The sequence below is a fragment of the Populus nigra genome, chromosome 10, assembly GCF_951802175.1.
Source record: "Populus nigra chromosome 10, ddPopNigr1.1, whole genome shotgun sequence".
Lineage (NCBI taxonomy): Eukaryota > Viridiplantae > Streptophyta > Magnoliopsida > Malpighiales > Salicaceae > Populus > Populus nigra.
This window is the reverse complement of record NC_084861.1, coordinates 8,689,262-8,711,856: the sequence shown is the minus strand read 5'-3', so window position 1 is coordinate 8,711,856 and position 22,595 is coordinate 8,689,262. Positions and strand designations below refer to the sequence as shown.

Sequence of the window (22,595 nt, the reverse complement as noted above, 5' to 3'; positions counted from 1 at the left end):
AGGATTTAAGGATGTTGCCTATTTGATATTTAAGAGACAATAATTTTTTTTTTAGATTAACGTGGTGTTCGGATCAGCTTGCGCGTACCTCGACTAATCTCGCGAGTTCTAAAGCTAAACAATAACTTATATTTACTTGTAAATAGGCCATGCCATATAAGGAGGTGTGCGTTCATTTAGTTGTAAATTAGAAGGATATCGCTTGATGATGTATTATTTATAAAATTTGATTGTAATCTTAATTTTATTTTTGTCGGGTCCAACCCAGTTAAAAAAAATTTAATTTTTATTTTTTAAAATTTTGTTTTATTTGAAAAATTAGAAGAAGATCGTTTAATGATGTAGCATTTGTAGAATTTGATTGCAATCCCAATTTTTTTCTTGATGATATTTTACCCGATGTTGTTGCGTGCTTAAAAAATCATGGAAAATATAGTTCTTGTTGGATAGATTTCGTACGTGATGAAATTGCACATAGTTTAAAGGAACAATAAAAAATATTTGATATCAATATTATTTATTTAATTATGTAATAACAGTAGTTAAATCTACAATATTTAAATTAAAAACTATCAATACTAATATATATATATATTTTATAGCCTTAATTTGAAAAGCATTCTTTTAACCAAACATCTTAAATTACTTTTTATTCAACCACAATTTTAACCAAATATATATTTTTCCAAACCAATCTCAACTAAAAATACTTAATTTTTATAAAATAATTTTTTTAAACTATAAGCACAACAACTACTGCAATACCAAACACCCTTAATAAGTTTAGGTTGTTTTAGTTTTAATTGTCTTTAGATTCAGTGTGTAATTTAATTTTCTTAGTTGATTTCACGTCTTACTTTTAATTTGCGACAATCGTGTAGTCACTAGTGAGGTCAATTGTTTGAACCAAACGATTCCTAACAAAGTGAAAACAACCAATCGGATTCCAACTTCCTAGCAAAGAAAACAACCAACATGGGGTGCCCACTAGGGTGTAGGCTGTTAGAGAATAATATAAATCATATCCTGGGACCTCACCTAAAAGCTTAAGTTTTTAGGTGAGATGGTCATTTGACATGGTATCAGAGCCTTGATGACCAAGTGGTCATGAGTTCGAATCTCACCATCCCTATTTATTTGATAAAAATTAAGCACAAGGTAAAGTGGGCCTGTGCAAGTTTCAAGCCCAAAGGGCTTTCAAGGGCTTTCACTTGAGGGGGTGTGTAAGAGAATAATATAAATCATATCCTGGGACCTCACCTAAAAGCTTAAGCTTTTAGGTGAGATGGTCCTTTGACATAGGTAATGTATGCCAACTGCAAATGCAATATATATCTTCGAAAGTCCGCTAAGAAAATTAAAATGGTGGCCTAAACTTATGCTATATATATGCCCATGAATGCGTGTATATATATATATATATATATCCATTTTCAAGTCGGATTTTCATTTAAAGAAAACACGATCTTTTACCCTTTTTCTTTGTGTGTACGTAGGTGTCATTATATATTTTTATTGGATTTGTAATTTTGTGAGCAAGAGTTAAAAACTTCATATTTATGAGAACTTGTGTTCATAATGACTGGCGGTGGAAGAGACAAGGACAGATCGAGATGGCAACAGGTGAGTCATTTTCAAGCCAAGGAATGTGTCGAAATTTCCCCAGCCCCCCCTTGATCCTCCCCAGGATTTTCTGCTGGCTGGATTTCAAACGTAGAAGACGTGTTGATGAGGCCACCACATCATCGTTATCCAATATCGTTAATCCCCATCTAACAGCAGGTTTTGTCAAACTGTTTGTCTATGATCCCATCCTTCTAATTTGTTGCAACTTTATCCTAAAACGATTATGAGGTCGTTATATACGCGTAGAAGTTTGGGTAATTTCTACACGGTACAACCGATGTGTTCTTAATTTGGGTAAAAACTCTCCAAATTTCTACACATTACCACAAGCATATGTGATTATCAAGAGAATATTAAGTGATATAGGAGAAGAAGAAGAGTTAATGCTTGAGAATGAAATTAGGAGGGACTCGTATATTGGATTTAAGAACCATTTCCTTAATTTGTGGTTTTCTATCCTTTTTTTCTCTAAATTGCAATAAGAAAAATGAAATAATTAAGAAGTTTAAAGTATGATCTGACTGCATATATATATATTGACTGATTTGTAATAGTAAGAGTCAAATTGGATGTCTTGAAATAAGTTCATCTTGTGTGTGGGATTGTGTATATTTATGTAAGAACTTGTGTTGAAACAATGCATTTGTACCTACAAATATCAATGGGTGTTTAGACCAATGCTACTCTCTTGACTAATGAGAGCGAGTAATCTTGGGTTCGAATGCTACTATTTATCAAATAAATTATATGTATATGTCCGGCTACAAATTAAACTCAACGACCCTCTCCCCTGGAAAATAAATTAATGGAATTCGATTTTTTTTTCAATTATCTAATATCGTAGTAAAAAAAAGGCATTATACAAGTGACATATCCATGAGGAAACACGGCAATTGGTTCCTAGAATTAGTTTTCTCTTACTTCATTTCGCCCCTTGGGACTGCCAAAAAAAAAAATCGATAATAAATACATTCAAGGCATTTTTTTAGCTTTTTCCCTGAAAAAATTAGGCATGACAAAGTGTAAAGCAAGTGATGTATAATGCTGCATGAAACAAGGAAATTACTCGTAACTGGTTCTTAATTTTCCCTATTTTCCTGTTTTTCTTTCCTGTAGAACGATGTTTATTTTACAAATTGATATATCATGATGATTTATAAAGATCTTGTGCATTATGGGATCACTTTCCACTACAGTTTGCGAGATGTTAGTGCATTACAAATCGAAGGAAAAAATTTCTAGTCTACGCCACTAATATATATTCATCTGTGGGGTTAATTGGGCCGAAAGTCGAGAGAGATTGATAGGGGACCTCGAACGAAAGTTTGAACTTTAAACACTGTATGATAAAGAAGGAGACGTCCCAACAAAAAGGTCTCCTTCAAATTCTAGTGAGAAACTAGATACCTTGACCGGCATTATGTTGTCAATAGAATTATCTTTTTAAATATATAAAAAAAAATATAAAGACGCTACTCATTTGTTTTTTAACATAAAAGATCAACAATGAATTAGATATCTAATGCATATTAGAATATATCCTTTTTAAATATTAAGAAAGTGATATATTAGAAAACTCTATTTTTTTTTTAATAGTAAGGTAATGATATATCAAATCGAGGGATCAATTATGCCTAACATGCAAAATCTATAATCTGGGTCATGAGAGCGTGATAATTCCGTTAAAAGTTATAAAGCGAAAAAAATTAGAAAGTCCAATTTGCAATAAGCAAAAATATTGAAAGAAGAATATTTAAAAAAAAATCAATTAAAGAACAAAAAAAAAAACTTGAACTAACCTGAAAAAACACACTAAATCCATGAATCTAGTCATGAGAATGAGATTATTAACATAAGGCACTTTGAAAATATTTATAAATCATATCTCTAAATCAACTCATTGTTGAAGAATAGAATCAAATAAGAAATTATTTTAATAAAATATGATTTAATTCAAGTTAACCAAACAAATATGTAACTGAGGTCATTAGATAAGAATAATTTAATAGAAAGCAAAATAAAAAAAAATTATGAAGCTCTCAGCCAACTAAACCCATGGTTCAAGTTATGAAAGCGAGATTACTCTTTAGAAAGCAAACTGAAAAAAATACAAAGCCAATATCTCAACCTTCTCATTATTAAATGATGAAATTGAAAATAAATAAAAGTAATTAAATAATAATTTAAGTCATCTTAAGTTAACTCGACAAACATGCAACTCGGGTCATGAAACTAAGATAATTTAATAAAAAAAAATCACAAAGTTAAATTCTCAACAACTAAACTTGTAACATGAATTGTGAAAATAGGACTATCCTATAAAAAGAAATTACAAAGTCCGACTCTAAACAGACTTGTTATAAAAGAACAAAATCATAAAAGAAACAATTTAAAAATACAAAAAGAAGAAGAAGAAGAAGAAGAAGAAGAAGAAGAAGCCAAATTCAGCATGGGTTAACTCGGCAAACCTATTACCCACATCATGAGACCAGAATAACATGATAGAAAGCAAGTAAAAAAAAAATACAAAACTCAATTCTCAACAATTAAATGTTATAGGCCAAAATTAAAAAGTAAATGAATACTTTTACAAAAAAAAAAAGATGCAAACACAAAGAAAAGAGAAAAAAAATCAAGAGAAAAAACAAGATAAATGATGAAGATCAATTTCTAATCAATCTAATATTGAAAAATGATTTAAAAAAAAAGACCAAAAAATTAACTTGAGTCAAGTCAAGTTAACATATCAATCATGCAACATTAGTCATGAAATTAGAATAATCCCGTAAAAAACAAATAAAAAAATTTATAAAGTTTCATTTTTAAAATATCTAGTGTTAAGGGTTGAAATCGAAAAAGAAAAAAAAATCTAAACCCATGAGTCTGGAATATTACTCAACACAAAAGGATTAAAAAAAAATATAAAGCACAATTTTCAAAACAACCTAATATTGAAGGATAAAATTAAAAAATTAAATTAAAATTTTTTAAAATAATATTATTGAAAATTGAAATTAAAACAAAAAAAATTAAATAGAAAAAGAAAAAAAACACAACACTATTTCAGTGAACAATATTATGTGAGCGTGTATAGTGAATTAATTGTACCTTTAGTTATTTTTGTTAATAAAAAGCTGAAATTAAAAAAAAAAGAACTAAATGCATGAGATTGATATATAACTTAACATAAAGAAAAAAAATTACAAAGTATAATCCTTGAAACAACAATGAAATTATATACATATATATATATATATATATATATATATATATATATATATATATATTATGTTGTTTAAGGGTTAAATTTAAAAAAAAAAAAGATAAGAAAAAAGAAAAGAAAAAAAACATATGAATAGTATTTTGTGATGGTAACTATAATGAATTAGTTAAACCCTTTAACTATTTTTGTTAGTTGAAGATTTAATTATTTTTATTAAATGAAAGTTGAAATTGAGAAAAAAAAATTAAATGTATGAGAATGATAAATGACTAATTATAAAAAAATTTATAAAGTATAACTTATAAAATAATTTAATATTAAAGAATAAAGTAAAAATAAAAAATTATAACACTGAAGTCTGAAATCTTTTTTTTTATAAAAAAAAACCCCAAAATACTACTCCAACTGCAGACAAAACAGAGAAGAGAGAACTGAAGATGGGTTCTCATCCTTACTATCTCTACTGACCCCACCAGAAATCCCTTGACATGATTGGCAGCCAATTAGAACACCGAAAATAGGATGATTCCTTACAAACTCAACCAATTAAAATTCAGATAAGGAATTGTTGAGGTCCAAAAGTGCAAATAGCTTTCAACGTGGAGAACTCCTCAAGAGTGCATCCAAAAATGAATAAAGAAAGCCCACTGCCGCTAATCGGACCACAAAAGCGCTCCTTGCGGGTCACACCCCCTATATACTCGAATTATCGAGCCACTGTATGGTACAGGAACTCAGAAAACACATCACCAAAAAAATAATAATTAAAAGACAAGTCCCAAAGACCCAATAATTTCTGGGAATCCTTTTGCTCGATTCTCAAGCTTTTATCAATTTGATTTTCTCGCTCCCACTTGTTTTTGGCTTCAAATTTTGTTTCTTGAATAAAACCACAGCAGCCTCATGATTTGTAACAAAAGTTCGGCCAACGCTGTTGGTGGCAAAACTGCTAGAGCCTGTGATAGTTGTATAAAAAAGCGTGCTAGATGGTACTGTGCAGCTGATGATGCATTTCTTTGCCAAGCCTGTGACTCTTCAGTCCACTCTGCGAACCCATTAGCACGTAGGCATGAAAGGGTTCGCTTAAAGACTGCATCACTTAAATCTTTGGACCTATGTTCAAAGGAGAATTCTGTGCCCTCATGGCATGGAGGGTTCACTAGAAAAGCCAGGACACCAAGACATGGCAAGGCAGTGTCTCAATCAAAAATTGCAGAAACGATAAGTAATATTCCAATTCCACTCGTGCCAGAAGTGGGTTCAGATGAAATATCGCATGAAGATAATGAAGAAGAGCATCTACTTTATAGGGTTCCAATCTTTGACCCTTTTGTTGCTGATTTATGTGCTTCAACAACAATCTCAAATGAAGCAGGCGCAATAGTGCCAGCTGGTGGTAATGTTGGTACTGATCAAAGAGTTGCTGATTCTAATGGAGTCGAATCAAAGATTTTGATAGGTGCTATTGAAAGGAGAGATGTTGAGAGTTTGCCTGGATTTCTTCCATCTGATATGGATCTTGCAGAGTTTGCAGCTGATATGGAGAGTTTGCTTGGCAGGGGTCTTGAAAATGAGTCTTTCGGGATGGAAGAGCTGGGACTTATGGATTGTAAAGAAGAAAAGGAGTTCGAGGTGAAAGGGTTTCCATTATGGAACGGAAAGGTGAAGGTTGAAGATGAAGAGAATGCAAGCGTGGAAAGAAAAGCTGTTAGGAAATGTCATGCTGGTATTGAGACTGATATGGCAAAAGACAGGATTTTTGAGTTGAGCTTTGACTATAACTCTTCTGCAACTTGTGGAGAGGAAGATGAGAAGGTAGGGATTGAAGAGGGAGACTTGAAGAACACCAGGGGAGAATACGAAGATGATGATGGCGCAAAGAGGAAGATACTGCTGAGTCTGGATTATGAGGCTGTCATGACCGCTTGGGCAAGCCAAGGGTCTCCTTGGACCAATGGTAACAGGCCAGATTTCGACCCTGATGAACGTTGGCCTGACTGCATGGTAGGTTTTTTTTTTTCCATTGCTGGTAATTTGTTTTATTTTTAACCCAATAGAATACTAAAATAGAATTTCGCGATTCAACATCGGTGTGTGTTTTGTACATAATTTAATTACAAATTCTGTAGTTACTTCTCATTTCCTTTTTCTGGACAAATAAAAGAGGGAGAATATATTGTTTTGGAGAAATTATGAGATGAATTCGGCTTTACCTATTTGGACTATGAATTAACTAATCATACTACGTGACACAATCGTTTTTCTCTGTTCTCTTTAACAAAACAAAAAAAAGGTTTTTTCTTATTCTATGATCACGGTTATTGTTTGTTAATTTATCTGAAAGTTCATGATGTAAATTTGTATGATCATTTAGTCTATAGTCTATGAGTGGCGAACCGAATTTGCCTAATAATTTAGTGGTTTCAATGCCTCGTTTATCTGCCGTTTTCTCTGACTTGCTTGCGTAATGGGATTTGAACTTTGAACTACTTGATGAGTTGATGATTGACTGCAATTGTAATATCGTCACTCCTAGGGTATTTGTGGAGCCCAACTTCATCATCCTTATGGAGATATGATCAGTGGACTAGGGGCACACCCTGCAATGGTGGATGGAGGGCGAGAGGCAAGAGTATCCAGGTATAGAGAGAAGCGGAGAACAAGATTGTTCTCCAAGAAAATAAGATACGAGGTCAGGAAATTGAATGCAGAGAAGAGGCCCAGGATGAAAGGGAGATTTGTTAAGAGGACAAGCTTAGCAGGAAAATAAACATGGACTGCTCTAGCGAGGTTCCAGTTTGCTTGCACCAAGCGGTGCGATCGACGCTGATATGCACATTACATAGGAGTTCTGATTGAGGGCCTTCGCAGATTTAATAAATAATAAGTTTTTGTGCTGTAGTAGAGCATTGGCAATTGGCAACTTTGTATAGGTACCCTTCCTTCCTGCTAACTTTTGCTGCGCAGAGGAAAAAATTTTCATGTGGATTTTTCAGTCATTATGAGAACTTTTCTCGACTTGATTTTTTTTCTTTTTGAAGGATCCACGTCAAGATGGCCACCTGTGTTGTTCATCATGGATGTCGATTTTCAAAATGCTAGTCTCTTTTCTCAAAAAACTTTTAAAATCTACTCTCTAGCGTTTACAGGTTTACAGTCTGAGCATCACAGAGGTATTTTTTCCATTGAAAAATTATATAATGTCATGTTTGGTTTTTTTTTTTTAACAATAAAATGTATTTTGGAAGTATTAGACTCAACTCTGCCAGGCCCATGTGCTAGGCTTTGAACTTCTTGACGTAAAATTTTGAAAGGGACTAGAGTGAGATTGGCTCATGTATCGAGGTGGTGTCTGGTACCAATATCTAACTATACTTTTAAAAGTATTTTAAATTCTCTTAAGATTTAAGTTAATATTTCATATTTTAAAATATTTTTAATATACTAATATTAAAAATAAATTTTTAAAACTAAAAAAATAATTAAAAAAAAACCCCTCAATACTCTCAATTATACCTTCGGCAGGTGCGCTTGGCCTACATGGCCTCCATACAGACAGACAGAGAGAGACCTGGTGCTCGGTTGTTTTATGGGTAGCATCTTTGCAGTACAAAAGTAGTCTCTAGGAAGTTGCTTCAACCCCTTTTTAAAAAATTTAAATTTTATTTTTATTTTTTTATAAAATTTAATATAATTTGAATCATTTTAATGTGCTATATCAAAAATAATTTTTTAAAAATAAAAATATTATTAATATATATTTTAACATGAATAATTATTTCTACACTATGACGAGTCATAAGTTAATGTGTGGTCCCTTACGCTCAGGCACCCCTTTTTACTCAACAGTGAAAGGCAATTATAAGCTTTGGACAAGAGCGCGCGCGCGCGCGCGCGCGCGCGCGCGCGCGTGTGTGTGTGTGTGTGTGTGTGTGTGTATAACAAGGGCCCCGAATCCTCCTTTGTACTAGGGAACGTCTGACAGTCAGTTGCTATGTTTTTAATTATAATAATTTAAATCTCAAATAAATATTTATTTTTCAATTAGTTACTCTTTCAAATTGTGACGTGTAATCTAACAAATTTTTGCGTGTGAATTGTTATGACAGTGATTCGTATTTTATGTTTGGAAAGATAAATTGATAAAAAAAAATTAACTAAAGATTGACTTCATTCGAGACTTAAATTGACATAATTAGAGATGTCAAGTGTAATTGGAAACTTATTTTGTTATACAAGGACAAATTTAAGACAATGGGAGACAAGATGATAAGGATGTAAATTATTTATGTTTGGCATGGCAAATAAAACAAATTTATGTATATTTTTCTATTTATGTCTCCATTTATCGTGCCCTCTTATATAAAAAGATTTTTTAAAAAATAACATATAAAAAATTTAACAAACTAGCATAATTGAAAATAAATAGTCAGCACACTTTAAGTGGTTGTATCAGTAAACCCTATTGAATTTATTTTTTTAGTTTAACGTGAGTGTTCGAACCAACTTGCATACACCTCGATTAATCCCACGAACCCTGAAGTTAACGATTATGTAAACCTCCAGTGGCTACCATATAAACAATCACAGGGCTCGAATATGAGACTATAAAAAAAATAAACCTTTTAATTTTAAAATCTTATCACTGAACTATTATCTAAATAGTTAACTCTATTAAATTTTAATTGGTTATGTTGATGAAAAGAACACAATCACTATATATATGTCGGTGCAACTTGATAAAATACAAAAAAATTTTAAAAAAAATTAAAGGGCTGAGCTCATCCTTTCAAGACGGTTCTTCAATTTTCTTCTTTTGAGGGTTGCATGATTCATCCATAAGCACAACCTTTTATTTTATTTTTATATTTTTATAAACACAACCACGTAAAGTTGCTGGCTATTTATTTTAGATTGTCAGGCATCAACTTCATCAACCACTTTTTCTGCAAAAATATCAGATACAATAAAATCAATCTCGAAGTTTACCAGATGACCACCGAATACAGTAATAGAATCTGTCTCTATACAAACTTGTACAAATTTGCTTCAGGTCACGACAATTAAAGATTTTAATTTTGCCTTTGATTGGACCAATGCCACATTTAACAGCCACGAAAAAAAGAATCAGAGAAGAAAAAACGCTTGATTATGGGATGTTAATTTCAAGGGTAGACTTTCTCTTCGTTGAATTGAAATGTGCACCAAATGTATGTGTGTGGCGTAAATTATTATCTGGAAAGGACACCTAACACCCAAGCTGTGAAAAGCAGATGAGATCTGGGGACCATGGATTCTATCAATTTAAGGGCAAACTCGTGTCATATCATGTCATTCCACTCTGTTGGCACTTGGCGTGATTAACGATAGCCTAGTCCCTAGATAGCTGCAACTGTTTCACTTTCATCTGGGTAGTAAAATTTTTGTGCAGTCAGTACCCTGAGGTTATGAAATGGTCCTTGCCTTTATATCTGCAATTCTTTGTTGAAGGAGGAACAAATATGATTTGAACCTCGAATTCAATAAACCAGTAAGGAAAAACAATGTAAAAGATAGATTATGACTGAAGAAACCAGAGTTAAAGCAGAACATTAATGGAACCGATCTTGGCAAACCAACTCAAACTCGTACGGCTTTCTTTTTTCGTAATTAAAGATAGAATACAATCATTGGGAATTAATAAATACACAATAACGCTCCACTAATCCTCTTTCATTTTAACAAAATTAAGAAGCCGAAACAATCAGACCACCAAGCATTGATCTCCACTGGTTCGGACAGTAGCAAACAGTTCGACGAGGATATATATTAGCACTCACCAAATGTCAATGTCATTTTCCCCCTTCAATTCTCTACCTTTCACTTCATGAAAGTAACCAGTTCCCCACTTGCAACTATCTTTGTACAAGTGGTCATAGGTTACAAACGCTCATGAACTTAATTTAGATAAAGAGTTTCGATCTCTAAGCTCGCAAGTTATTCTTCTTCAACCTTTAAATACTTATTATACCCTCTTTGTAACACATATACATGCACATAAAGATTTACTTAACTTCCAAGTATTGCCACTATGAAATTTTCCACAACTTATGAAGGAGATTTGTTTTGTAGGTTTCAATCCCCTTCACCACCAGTCATTGACTGATAATTACGAACACCTCTGCTACTCTTATATGGAAGCTTGCTCGTGTTAGATATTAGTTATAATTCTAGTGCAGGTAGGAATCCTTGAAAAAATATTTGTGTTAGATTAGTTTATTAGAATCTTTGTTTAATTAGATAATTAGATTTCTCGTTAGATTATAATAATTAGATTAATGCGTTCAGAATAATAAGCATGTTAGATAAGTATATTGGTGAGAAAATAAATTAATCAATAAAGTTTAGAAGGTTGATCCAAATACTTTATTTCCAACCATTAGTATTAGAGCTTGGATTTAGTGTTTTCAATAATCTATATCGGAGCAACAAGCATAGATCAGTAGGAAAATAGACACAAAATACAGCAACGGACAGAGGCAAAGGATCAGTCGAAACGACGATGGCGTTTCATGGCGATGACAAGATGGAAGAGGACTCTGAATCTGCGGTGGGATTGGGCGGTGAAGTTGTGGAAATTGATGATGGACTCCACGAAGAACAAATGAATACTGAGAATAAGGAGCACTATTTGAATAATCATGATCCTCTAAATCATGTTGGCGTGCCACATCCTAAAAGGGGCACTACCGCAAACCTACCAAGCTCTTCTCGAAAAGTTTGTCTCGCACTGACATAGAGGTTAGACTGAGCGCCCCTACAAGATGTCTACGCTTTTTCCCAGAACTTGAAGGGAAAAGTGCAATCGAGTCCCAGGCAATAGATGCTCTTGGGAAACAGTGGTCCTTTAAGCTATCACGGGACAGTGGCCTTGAATATGTGAAGTAGAAAGGTGTCAAGATGGGTGATATCAAAACTATATTACTGCAATATAATGAAGTTGATGAAGTGCAATACAGCATTACAGTGTCCAGAAAGGTTTTCAATGTTTTGGCTTATTTGCCAAAACATTCTCTCTTAGATAGCTACCTCAAGCCATGATATTTTAAAAACAATTACTGCCAATGCAATAATTCTATCAATGCTACGAATTCGACAAAGCTACTTCTATTGAAAAAGGATGAACTTCTGCTTTAAATTTTTTTTGCTGCTGTTACGTTAAGAAACTTGCTACTGTTTGCTGAAAAAAGACTGACGCTGCTGCTGGAAAGGTTTGTAAATGCTGCTGCCAAGGCTGAACTGACTTGTCTCTACGGCTACTGCTGTGACTGTCACTGGCTGCTACTTCTAGGAACGTGGCTTTGATTAAGAAAAACTGATGCTGGACAGCTGCTGGTGAAGTTCACTACTGCTGCCACGCGCTGCAGCGGTCACGGAGGGAGAAGGCAGGTGTGAAAAACAAATCAAAGCTGCTGCTGTTACAAAGTAGCTGCTGTTAAAAAGGACCTGATACTGAGGCTGATTGTTTCTAAGGAGCTGCTGCTATTACTATCAAAATTAACGCACTTCTACTTGTCCAAGGTACTGCTCGAAGAACGAACGGCTGCTGATTCGAGATTCAAGCTGCTGCTGTACTCGTCCGAAAGCACTGCGGTGTTTTCAACTTCAAACCAAGGATACAAAGCAATGTTATAATCAGAAACACGAAGAATATGATCCAAAAATTCAGCCATGAGACAGCCAATATCAAGCCCAAAAATGAGCATTTTTTGCCTTTAAAATTTGATTTTAAAAAACTAATAAAATCCAAAATTAGTTTAAAACAACATACATGTTCATACAACATAAATTCAAAATTAGTTTTTTAAACTCATTTTATGCATGAACAATTTTAACAAGCTAAGAATAAATACTTACTTTAACATGCATTACCTAGGTTAAATAAAGACTAAAACAACATTTTATATATAAAAAAACTAAACAACAACTTTTATATATATATATATATATATATATATATATATATATATATATATATATATAACTTCAAAATAACTTCATTAAATAAAAAATACTGCAACAAAGAGGTTAATACAACATTATTTGTTGAATATTCAAACCATTTACTATGCTTATAACCATAAATATAAACAAAAAAACAAATAAAAAACAACAGAAGCAAGCCATTAAGGACCTATTTTTGAATTAGAAAAGTATACTTAGAACGACTACTCTTTTCTTCATCTTTTTTCTCTAAGATTCGAGAATATTTATAAGATTTTACTAGGGTTTTGAAGTGAATCCATTTTTGACCTCTTGATCTTGAGAGAAGTATTATAAACCCTTGATAAAGACTCATTAAGAAGGCTTTGTGTGTGAACAATCCATTTTTGACCTCTTGATCTTGAGAGAAGTATTGTAAACCCTTGATAAAGACCCATTAAAAAGGCTTTGTGCGTGAACAAACAAAAAACAGGTTGGTTTATGCATGATAGTTACACTAGGCTGATTAGTTGTCCATTTTCAAGTTTTCGTAAGAGTAATTATGACATCATCGTCGCTTGAATTCACTTGAAGTTGGTACTGTGGATGTACATCTTCCATTTGAATCCAACCTTACTCAATTGGATGTTTGTAGCTCCACATTCATATGCTTGAAGTTACCAACTTGATTAGCCAAAACAGTCAGGACTGAATAGAATGCCTACTTTCAAAGCCTCGATGGAGAAATTTTGACGCCGCCGCCGTCTAAGACCATCTGAAAATGGTAGAGGCAAGGCACACCTTTCATTTGAATCCAATATTTCTTAACTTGGAGGTCTGTAACTTCACATTCATATTTTTAAAGTTATCAACTCGATCAACTAAAACTGTAAAAAACAAAGGCTAATCGAATGAACAACGAGTCCCTCACATTTTCTTCTTTAAGTCTGAATGACGTATCATTTAGGGTTTTAAATTGGGATTGGAAAATTTCAATTGAGCCTCTATTCTTTCAATTTCTCTTAATTTCACCCATAATCGTCTTCAAACTTTTAATTCCATCCCCTACAAACTCAATCAAAAGCCTCTAAGTTGTCTGCCTTTTCTATTTGGTCACCAGTTCTGAATTTATGCATTTTGACCCTTAATTGACTAACAAATTTTTAATTTTTTCAATTTACCCCATGATTTGGTCAATTTCAGACCTATATTCATTTTAATCCTTTGTTTTGGATTTCTTCAATAAAGTCCTTAATTGCCCTTCAAACTTTAATATTTATGCAATTAAGCTTCTTTTTTACCAAATTAACTTGTAAAATTACAATTCGACCCCTAAATTTTAATTTCTTCCAATTAAAATCTAATTTGACTTTAAAAAATACTTTTTCTTGCAATTAACCCCTCAATAAATTAAAATAAATCTTGAAAAATTTAAATTGAGTCTTTAAACATTTAATTTTAAAATTTTCTCCTCAAATTAAATTTTCTTTGCTAATAGCCTAATAGGGCTTTTATCAGTCGAAAATATACTGTTAATTTTTTTAATTTTGTATATTTGATTTTTCTCGACAAGTCTTTGACAATTTACCATTCAAAACATATATATGTGTGCGTGCGTGTTTGAGTGCATGGAAAACTTTCTTAATATATGTCTCCCAAATTTCCTCTCTTCTTCATTTCTTTATAAAAAAAAATCTCCTTATAAAGAGAATGATTTGCTTTCTATTGAAGTCATAGTTTTGAAGTCCGATCCGGTCATCGACCCGGTCAAGTGATCGGGTCATGAATCAGATGGGTTGACCCGAGTTGACCCGGGTCCACCTAAAAAAAAGAGTTCCTAGTTAGCCAACCATTTAAACAAAAGGTCCAAGAACATGTAGATATGCTCAGAGAAGATTACAGAAAATTAATGAGCTGCTCATATCTCTCCATTAAAAAAAAAACAACTCAGTTCCAACAAATCAATTGTTTCAACAAAATTTGAGTATTTATATAATAGTTATGGATGCATTTGTGCATGAGTGCACATATGAACACACACTTTGGTGCGCTTTCACATCATACCTCAACTAAATAAGGAAGAACTACATGGACACCACTGTATATTCAGTGGAAAATTCAATAGTCCAAGCATCATATAATCAATTGATAATTTCTAACTTTTGAAGCCAGCTACCATGACAGTACCCAGAACACCACCATCATTAACTTGGTGTGATCCAAGTCCATCACCCTCTACTGCCAAATAGCGAAGAACAATCTCGATGCAATAATTATCCCTAGGTGAAATGGTAACATTCACCTGCAATAACAACTCAGGTCATGACCAAAGGACATAAAATTAACTGAAAAAAGGATGACACAAAAAAGTGTGGAGTACATTATTTCCCCCGCAACCTGTAAAAGGTAGAGCCCCAGGTGTTGCTGTTTTCCCCAATTCTGAGTGAAAAATAGTACTATTTCCCATATATGGCTGAAGTTGTTGTTTTCCCAGTGCGCAGAGCCCCAGGTGTTAGTTGGGTTAATAGTACTAATCACTTTTTTTGTGCTCCTAAGGCGAGAAGAAGAAAAGAAAACGCGAAGCAATTTGCACTTGTCTCAATCAAGATGAGCTGCAAGACTTCCTTCATTTCCTAATTGTTCGATCCTTAGCATCTTGGGTGCCAACGAATACCTTTGCTTTCGCTTGATTTGAATCATCTCTGTCGAGCCTCTCCAAACTAAGGGGCGAAGCGACTCGACGTCAGAAAAGGGATAGAAGGCTAAAGGCCATAAAAAACAAAGAGTGAAAGAAGGAGATTCAAACCTTTTTCACAGAGAAACAACAGCTATCAATAGTTAGACTTCCCTTTCTGCTCCTCAGCTGGGTTTCAAATAATTAATTAGGTTACTGATTTTGCTTCATTTTTCTTCACTCTTCAGTCTTCAGCGTTTTGATTTTAGAAAGCTAAAAATGACATCGTTTAATGACAGTTAAAATAAAAAAAAATTTGACCGGGTCTCACCCGGGTTTGACCGGGGGGACCGAGTCCCGAGTCAACCCGCCGGGTCGAACGGGTTTTCCCGGGCCAATTCCCGAGCATGTTTTTGCCTCCACCTGGACCGGTCCCAAGCTCGGGTCAGCCGGGTCCCGGGTCGCCCTGCCAGGCCGGTCCAGGTTTTAAAATACCGATTGAAGTTTTTATGGTTTGAATTAAATTGTTTTGCCTGATCATAGGAAGATATATTTGTAGTGTTAGGCAAATATTATTTTAAAAATAATGAAGTTTTCTAGTTTTTTTTCCAACACATACCACTATCATATTTTGATTGTTAAATTCAGTTCGTTATAAAACCCAACATATAATTTTCTTCAGTAAAGTAGATTTATTTGATTATTTTTTTGTATAGCTCAAAATCCGATAAACCTCGTAACAAACCTTTTTTTTAGATGTACTTATAAGTTTATGTTTATTTATTTTATTTATCATGAGATTTACTTCTTCAGCATAAATCTTATATCTCATATCGTGTTAGAAAGAAAATTTTAATACCTGCTCTCTAAAACAATCATTTAACTTTTCATAAATTAATAAAAATACTTTAATCGATACTCCTTGACTGAGAGTGAAAGGAGTCACGGCCCTGCAACAAATTAATTGATGGGGGCAGAAATGAGAGGAGCTGTGTCCACCTGGAGCATTATAGCCACTACATGCGATGAGACCTGGAAACAATCCCCTAGATTCATTCATGAAGGGCAGCTGTCTGAATCCTTACAGAACCACCACATTACGTGGAGTGAATTCACGACCAAATACATGCACTGATGCACAATGGTCATGACTCTTTTGACGACCACCATAATATATCATCCACCGTGACTAAAATAAAAGGTTAATCAAACGGAAAATAATGGTTCTCGATCAGTAGCTAATTTTTATTAATTTCTCTAAAAAAAAGTACTGGTACGTCGGTACTGGAAAGATTAGTTAATAAGCAAAGCTCATAGAAAGATTATTTAATACTGAAGTCTGACCACAAAACAAAAGGATGGAGACAAATTCGAGATGAAATATTTTGTTGATTTCATTTAAGCAATCCGATATATTTCATGGATTCTGAAAGAAAAAAAAACAACTACATTCATACTCCTCGCCAAATTAACAAAAGGTAAAATTATATATCCCTAATATTGTATGTGTCTTTTCTTCTAAGTTTTTGATGATTTTTCTTAAATAAGAATAAATTATTCCTACAATATATTTATGCTAGCAGAAGAAGTTCAAATAATTATAAAACCGCATCGCTGAAGCTAAGGCAGCACACCTGCATGCCTCAAGTCAATTTTCTACGAACAGGTACCATTTTAACTTGTACTACTCTGAAACCAAACCCAGAGTCAGATCCAAACGGACATCACTGTCATCACCTTGTCCATTAAACTTGAAGAACCTGTCCGGTTCAACCTGACTCCACAAAGAACCCTCCACTGTTTCAACAGAAAATATGCTATCCTCATCTTTTATATAACTACCCCCATTTCCCAAATGACCCAAACATGAATCACGAACCGGTTGAAATCCCCACTCACCCGGGTTAACCCTGCTCGTTGGTTCAGACTGTGAATTGGGCCTGGTGGCAATGGACCGCTTGAACCGGGTCTGGTTCTTGGCTTTGGTTAGTTCAGGAGAGTCTTGGTCCCTGGGCACGTGGCGTATGTCGTAGGTGTTGAGAGAAGAGATCAAGTGTGGTGCTGGAACCTCAGAAGAGGAAGGCAATGACATGATGGGTGACCCTTTGAGCACCGCATCAACGGCTGCTTGGCATTGGGCCCAATTACCTGACCAAAGCATGCCTACTGAACCATAGACCGGATTCACTATCCGGCCACACGCCTCATATAGCAATGACCTAAATATAGCTGCATGCAAAGCCAATAACAAAATCAGACCTAAAATTTGCTAGAAAAATATGTATACAAAATCAGATCGAATAGTAATTTATACCTGGGCGGAGTTTTGGGGGGCCGGCTTCAATGAGGTTGACGAGGCCAGCACGACCATAGAACTTGGCTAAGAATAAAGTGGCATTCGCTTGAGAATCAGGGGTTTTGATCCATTGAAGGCAAGGTCTAATGGTGCAGTTATCACTGCAACCTTTACGGAGAACCCTGCAGCCATTGCAGCTCATTCTCATGGTTATTAATGTTTCTGATTTACAGAGAGGAGGGGTTTATTGTACGGAGATGGAGAGAGAGGGATGGGTAAGGAGGGGATGAAGGTGAGTATTTAAGGGCAAAGGGTTGGTGGGATGCAAAAGGCGCAGCGGTTTCCGAAGGAGTGGTGTTTTGGGAGTAAAATAGATTTGCTGAAAACCAGGGGTTTTGTTCCTAATCTTTTCTTGTTAAGGAAGCTGGGTGCTTTCCTTGGAAAAGCCTCTGATTCTCCAGTCTTTTTCCTTGGTTAGTATTTTGCCCTACATGCATAAATTTTATTACAGATATACCACGATACACTTTAGCATTTAAATTTATGGAAAGCACAATATTCAATCTCTATTAAAAAATGAAATATTAATTATTAATTAATGAGTGTTTTCACCCACCAAAGAATAAAAGGATGGTACAAAGTCTTCTTTCAATATTGGAGCTGACTCCCATTATATGTTCTTATACTAAAAAAGAGCTTGAATAGACAAATATAAAATAATTTTAGCTTTTAAATTTTTCTATGGTAGATTTAGATTATTTTTGATAGTGTGGTTGTGGATACGTTTTAAATGAACCGCAAAAAATTATATTTGATTATGATTGAAATTGTGTTTTATTTTGGTGGAATTCACTAAGAATTAAGATTGAATTTTAGTTCGAAAAAAGTAAGACAAATAAGCTCCAAGCGTATTATCTTATTTTTTAAATCCATTGACAAAAACACATATAGAGAAGATAAGAGAGAAAAAAACTGTTGGAATAACCCTTTTTCTCGTACCACCCTGCAATGGTTCATTACATCAATAATTTTTCATCATAAAAACCATTGAAAAAAATATCTTGCAATGGTTTTTTGATTGGGTAAATCCATCATCTCTCTCCCTAAAATTCCAAAGCTCTATCTTCTCCAACCATTTCCTTTCCTCATTTGTCAAAATTATTTTTCCTTCCTTTTTTTTGCCTTATAAGTTTTTCCAAGGTAATGATCTTATAGATCTATTTAAAAAGATATTTGATTAAGTGATGTTTATTGCTTACACAATGAGCATTTCTTTCTTTCTTTTATTCTTCAAAATTAAAACCTAATCTGACATTTTTTTGTTTTGTAGTTGCAGAATAAAAAAGAATTAAACTACAATTTTGTTATTGTTTCTTATAGTGAAATCCGTTCTTGCAGAATTTGCTTACAGATCTGTGTTGGTTTTGGAGGCATAACAACAAGAGAACCCTGAAAACTGGTATGGAAACAAGAAGAGAAGGTGTTGTGAAGTAGATAATGTGTTTCTTTCTTTACATATCTTTAACTACAAAACTTGTTTTAATTACACAAAAATTAAAGTTTGGATGTTGTTGATTGTTTTTATTTACAATATTATGAACTTTGGGTGTTGTGAAGTAGGTTAATTAACCATGTGCACTACTAGGTTTTCATGCCGACAATGTGCATGTTTTTTCCTCTTAAATCTTGTTAAAAATAAATTATTCATACTTAGAAGCTAAGGAATTTGAATACCCAAGGATATGTCCTAATATTTTCTTAGAATGATAAGATCTATTTTACAGTATGGACTTTGTCATCTTGTATGAAGGATATGTCAAAAGTGACTCGAATTATGCACCACCAACCCTCTTTACTCGTCTTAGCACTCTGTCTTTTGTTCTTTCGTCAATTTGCTTTGTTTAATTAGTTGTTTATTAAATAATATGGTTTCTGATTTACCCAATAAAAAATTAGAATATTAAGATTTTGTTTTGCCTTTTTAAATAGGCAGTTTCTTCACCTTTTTTAGAATAATTATTTTTAAAATATAAATTGAAATAATTTAGAGATTGAAATAATTAATTTTGTAAGATATAAATGATTGGAGATTATAATATTAAATCTTTTTATTATTATTTATCCCAACAACTTTAAGTAAGTTTAAAATTGACACAAATGATTTGCTTGGTTTTGTGCAACTTCTTCTTTCTGACTTAGCTTAATTTTGTATAATAATAAAGTCATGAGTCAATGGAATTTTTTATAAACAATAAAGAAGAGGTTGGATCTTGAGACTTTAAGTAATGTGATAGATTGTTCTTTTAGAGTATGGAAATAAAGGTTGATAATTTTACAAAACATGTCTGTTTATCCATACAAATCGCAAGTTTAGATTGTAGTGACATCAATGACACTACATAATTACTTTGAAAGAAGATCATATGATGACGCGACATTTACAAAATTTATTTACAATTTCAATTTTGTTCCTGATAATTTTTTAATTGACATTGTTATACGCTCAAAAATTCATGGATACCAAAGGTCTTTTTGAATGGGTTTTGTACGTGATGAAATTGTAAATGGTTTAATGAGACAATAAAAAAACTTTTTTCATGAAGTATTATTTATATCATGATGTAATTATAATTAAATCTAAAATATTATAATTAAAAATTATTAATATTAATATATGTCTTTTATAGTCATTTTATTACCAAAACTTAATTTGAAAAATATTTTTAATCAAACACATTAAATTATTTTTTTATTCAACCTTAATTTTAACTAAATATATATTTTACCAAATCAACATCAACTAAAAATACTTTTATAAAATAATTTTTTAAAAATTACAATAATAAAATTTATTACAGTGTCAAACACACCGTTAACTTTCGTTCCACTTTGTGGAGAAGGCAGAAGTTTGAGGAAAAATTGGAACGAGGCACGTGTTGAGCACAAGCTCGGACATAATAATTCGTGCGGATCGCCACGTCTTATTATTTGTTTAAAAGAAATTGTGGCTGCTTGCAAACTCAAAAGCTCCCCGGTTTTCAGGGGTCCGTACACGGAAGCAGAAGAAAAATAGAACCTCTTTTTTGCCCTTGAGAGAGAGAAAAAAAGGTTTTGTGCGGGTACTGTGGGCGCCCTGTGCGGAACGCCTGTGGTTTCGAGAATTCCATGTTTGTCTTTGCCCTGCCTTGAGAGAACGATGGGATTTATGGACTTGGATCATATTATCCACTCGATCTTTTTTTATTTAGTTTCGTTTATGTTCTGAAAATCATATGTTATTTAATGATGGATTCTGTGTGTTCATTTCCATTTAAAAAATTTAGACATTTTTTCACTTTAGAAAAATGATTTTTAATTTCTTCTTCTTTTATTTTTATTTTTCTTTTTTTACATTTTCAGTTGCGTCTGAACTTCCTTATGGACAATGATATAATTAGTTAAACATTTGAAATAATGAATAAAATGCCAATGCCGACACATTGAGATTTTTGCTACCTTGAATATCTTGGCGACGTTTGATGATATCTTTATGTTGCCACCTTTGACATAACGACGAAGAAGGCTTAGGGTTGTTTGTGTGAATAAATTATAATTAGAAAATGGTTGGGTCAATAAATATTTTTAAACATGCGTGGATAATTCCACTTCCATTAGACTTAATTAATGATCAGAGTGCATTCACCAGAAAATATTTTACTGGATGGTTTTAATTTTTTTCCCGTTTTTTCCAAAATATTGAAATCCTCGAACCTGAATCTCTATGAGCAACACTGTAAGCGAATATATGTCAATTGGTGCACCCATTAAGGAATAAAGGATATATACCATGTAAGAAACGAGAGAAAAAAATTTAGAAAAAAGCCTTGAAAAACTACAAAACAATGACACACAAGAAACAAAGCGTTAAATTAAAGTACTCTTAATTATGAGTTATGAAATTTTCTTCTTATTATTTTTTTTCAAACTTTGATCTAATCGGCCAGACAATATATATGCGACATTGATTAATAATAGATGACAGTGTTCTAAAAACGAAAGAACAAATAGCTGGAACCAAGACTTTCTTGTCTGATAATCAACCAAAAGAACTACAGAAGAAGTTGGAAATTGAAGTGCATACATATATAAAAATAATCGAGTCAATTGATACATTTGTTGATCAAGCACCGATTTGGTGGTTGGTCGGTGCTTTTAATGAAGTAGATGATGCATAGATGAGGTTTTGCGTGTATAAAATGAGAGGCAATTCTACATGATCTCTAGGTGATATTTCGAAAGTGACAGTTGATACCGCTTGAAACTGCAATGTGCATGGAAGAAAACATCCTTAACTTTTGTTTACAATACAGCAGATATGGTAAAAAAAAAATTCGAACCAAACCCATCGACACAAAGTTAGTATATTTGATCTGGTCACGTCAAATGAGTAGTTGCAAAATCACAGAGCACCATTTTCGGGGTTCTCCTTCTTTGCATTGCTAGCTGTCATGTCTGATGTTTTAAAGTTGTATGTTGAATATTTGTAGCAGTATGTTTCATGTGGCTTATGGTTTTCATGGTGGTTGCATCGGTGGGTGGATATATATATATATATATATATATATGCCTTGTTGTGCTTTTTGTGATGCATGGTGCAGGCTTAATTTATAGACTTGGTAAAAAAAAGGTAGAAAAATTTAATCTATTGATGCTACAAAAGAGATTCGAAATTTTAGATTTTAATAAAAAAGATACTAAGTGATTAGCAAACGTATCTAGCTCTTGTAAATTATTTAGCAAGAGAAATTACATTGCACAAGGGGTTGGTATTCCCA

General features: G+C 33.2%; 2 protein-coding genes and 1 pseudogene across 2 annotated transcripts; 2 read left to right on the top strand and 1 right to left on the bottom strand.

Annotated features, from left to right (window-relative positions):
* Nucleotides 1-5,479: 5,479 nt before the first annotated feature.
* On the top strand, nt 5,480-7,881 carry LOC133704124 (zinc finger protein CONSTANS-LIKE 16-like). The gene is made up of 2 exons (XM_062128876.1): nt 5,480-6,853; nt 7,386-7,881. The coding sequence occupies exons 1-2, from the start codon at nt 5,753-5,755 to the stop codon at nt 7,617-7,619; spliced, it is 1,335 nt and encodes a 444-aa protein (XP_061984860.1). The 5' UTR covers nt 5,480-5,752; the 3' UTR covers nt 7,620-7,881.
* A 3,305-nt stretch (nt 7,882-11,186) lies between these two features.
* LOC133705269 (uncharacterized) lies at nt 11,187-11,929 on the top strand (annotated as a pseudogene).
* A 5,018-nt stretch (nt 11,930-16,947) lies between these two features.
* On the bottom strand, nt 16,948-18,127 carry LOC133704365 (LOB domain-containing protein 42-like). Its single transcript, XM_062129175.1, has 2 exons — nt 17,800-18,127; nt 16,948-17,714 (listed from the first exon to the last, which is right to left on the bottom strand). The coding sequence occupies exons 1-2, from the start codon at nt 17,987-17,989 to the stop codon at nt 17,170-17,172; spliced, it is 735 nt and encodes a 244-aa protein (XP_061985159.1). The 5' UTR covers nt 17,990-18,127; the 3' UTR covers nt 16,948-17,169.
* Nucleotides 18,128-22,595: the final 4,468 nt, after the last annotated feature.

Coding starts and splice junctions, on each gene's coding strand:
- LOC133704365 (XM_062129175.1), bottom strand. CDS start 17,989: ATGAGAATGAGCTGCAATGGCTGCAGGGTTCTCCGTAAAGGTTGCAGT. Junction 17,715..17,799: donor CCCCCCAAAACTCCGCCCAG/GTATAAATTACT, acceptor CTTTGCATGCAG/CTATATTTAGGTCATTGCTA.
- LOC133704124 (XM_062128876.1), top strand. CDS start 5,753: ATGATTTGTAACAAAAGTTCGGCCAACGCTGTTGGTGGCAAAACTGCT. Junction 6,854..7,385: donor AACGTTGGCCTGACTGCATG/GTAGGTTTTTTT, acceptor CGTCACTCCTAG/GGTATTTGTGGAGCCCAACT.